Genomic DNA, 2080 nt, shown 5'->3' with positions numbered 1-2080 from the left:
TTTTTAAATATATCTGTGTGCGTATATTCATGGGTAACCTCATTCCTTACTTCTCTGTGCAGTCTTGGAAGTGGATCCTTGCACCAGTGATTCTATATGCCTTTGAAAAGGCCCTCCGATTTCTTCGCTCCCAGCAGAGCATTGTGATTAACAAGGTAAAGAAACTTGCATTTTCCTCTTGTTGTGATAAAACTTTTGTTCTACCTCAGTACAGAATCAAATGGTCATGGTTACCCTGAAAGGAATAAAAGAAACTTGGGAGGTAGCATGCTTTAGTTTCTTTGGTGCTGAACAGAAGTATGAGAAAAAGGCATTTGCAGAAATCACCTGGATGGTTCCATGTAGGGGAATGTAAACAAGTGGATGGGGGCAGGTCTAGTCCATGGATACTGATATCTTCTATCTATCTATCTATCTATCTATCTATCTATCTATCTATCTATCTATCTATCTATCTATCTGGGGGCCCTGTGGGTTAGCTTAGTTGTTTAAGTGCCAGCAAGGGCAAGCCTAGTCAGGTGTAGGGGACCACGGTTCAATCGCAGCTCCCCATACCTTACCAGACCCGCCCTTAAGGCAGCCTAAGCCAACCCCCCCAAAAAAAATCTATCTATCTTATCTATCTTATCTATCTATCTATCTATCTATCTATCTATCTATCTATCATCTATCTATCTATATCTTTCTTTCTATCATCTATTATCTAGCTTTTCATGGTGGCTTAGATGGACATATTTTGTTTAGCCTGCACAATGTTTCTTTAAAAAGTTTGACTGGGTTTGGGAATACACTTGTGCCCACCATGCACCAGGTCTTGGGTTCTATATCCAAAACAGAAAAATAAAGTTGAACTGGTTTAAAATATTTTAAGATATGAAGAAATTTTCACACTTTTAAAAGAAGAAATATCTTACTTTTCTTGAAAAATTATGAAACCTGGTTGCAGTCACAGTTCCATATCCCAACCATTGTCTGAAGCTAAGTGCTGCTGGACCCTTTAGAAAGGACTTGGTGTCAGTTTACCACTGTCACTAGCCCTCCAACTTTACTCATTTATTTTTCTTATTTTTTACAGTACCAGGGATTGAATACTCATTTATTTTAAATGCCTGTTCTTGCTACCATTTGAGTTGTCTCCTTTGGTCTATGTACTTCATTCACAGGTCATCATGCACCCATCCAGAGTTTTGGAGTTACAGATGACCAAGCCAGGCTTTAGAATGGAAGTAGGACAATATATCTTTGTTAAGTGCCCTTCAATCTCTCACCTGGAGTGGCATCCCTTTACTCTGACCTCTGCTCCAGAGGAAGATTTCTTCTCTATTCATGTCCGAGTAGCAGGGGACTGGACAGAAAATCTCGTAAGAGCATTTGAACAGCAGCATTCACTAGTTCCCAGGTAAGTCCTTAAGACCAGTAGGGATTCAGACCAAGATAAAGAATGATAGGAAAAGGAAAATACTCCTTTTTTGAGGCTCAAATTTGATGACATAGATTATAACTAAAATAAACAGATATAAGTCAGCTATGGGAATTATTATGTTTCTGGAAGGAAGTCTGAGGTTAGAGTAGAGGTGAGATTTCAATTGTCTGCTCTCTTTTGTCTTCTGCTAGGATCGCGGTGGATGGTCCTTTTGGCACAGTTAGTGAGGATGTTTTCCAGTATGAAGTGGCTATGCTGGTTGGGACAGGAATTGGGGTCACCCCCTTTGCTTCTATCTTGAAATCCATTTGGTATAAATTCCAGCATGAAGACCACAACCTCAAAACACAGACGGTACATTAATATATTTTGCTAGTCATCTGGCCTGGGCGTGACAGGTCTAGTTCTTTCATAAATGAAAGTCTTCACAATTCATGAAGGGATAAACTCTATTTGGAGTTATGAGTGAGTGATTGCTTTTCTGTATCAGAAAATCTTCTGTATATTCACCATAAGAGCAAGGTCTTCCTTTTAATTGGGCATTTAAAATGACCCTGAAACAAAGATGACCTTGGAGGGCTCTTTTTATGAGAACTTGTAGAACCCTGAGTCTTCATGTTGCCTAACATCTCCCTTAGGTTTGATCAATAAAGAATA

At 39.2% G+C, this 2080-nt stretch overlaps 1 protein-coding gene across 3 annotated transcripts in view; it reads left to right on the top strand.

Annotated features, from left to right (window-relative positions):
* Nox1 (NADPH oxidase 1) overlaps positions 1-2080 on the top strand; it is a 25191-nt gene that overhangs the window by 19794 nt on the left and 3317 nt on the right. For all 3 annotated transcript variants that reach the window (XM_004643336.1, XM_004643337.1, XM_004643335.1), the window contains 3 exons: positions 63-155; positions 1164-1399; positions 1615-1777. In XM_004643336.1, the coding sequence (XP_004643393.1) occupies positions 63-155; positions 1164-1399; positions 1615-1777 (492 nt within the window). The remainder of the gene's footprint in view (positions 1-62; positions 156-1163; positions 1400-1614; positions 1778-2080) is intronic.

The sequence above is a fragment of the Octodon degus genome, unplaced genomic scaffold (assembly GCF_000260255.1).
Source record: "Octodon degus isolate 3935 unplaced genomic scaffold, OctDeg1.0 scaffold00171, whole genome shotgun sequence".
Taxonomy (NCBI): Eukaryota; Metazoa; Chordata; class Mammalia; order Rodentia; family Octodontidae; genus Octodon; species Octodon degus.
This window is presented reverse-complemented; position numbering and strand designations above follow the sequence as displayed.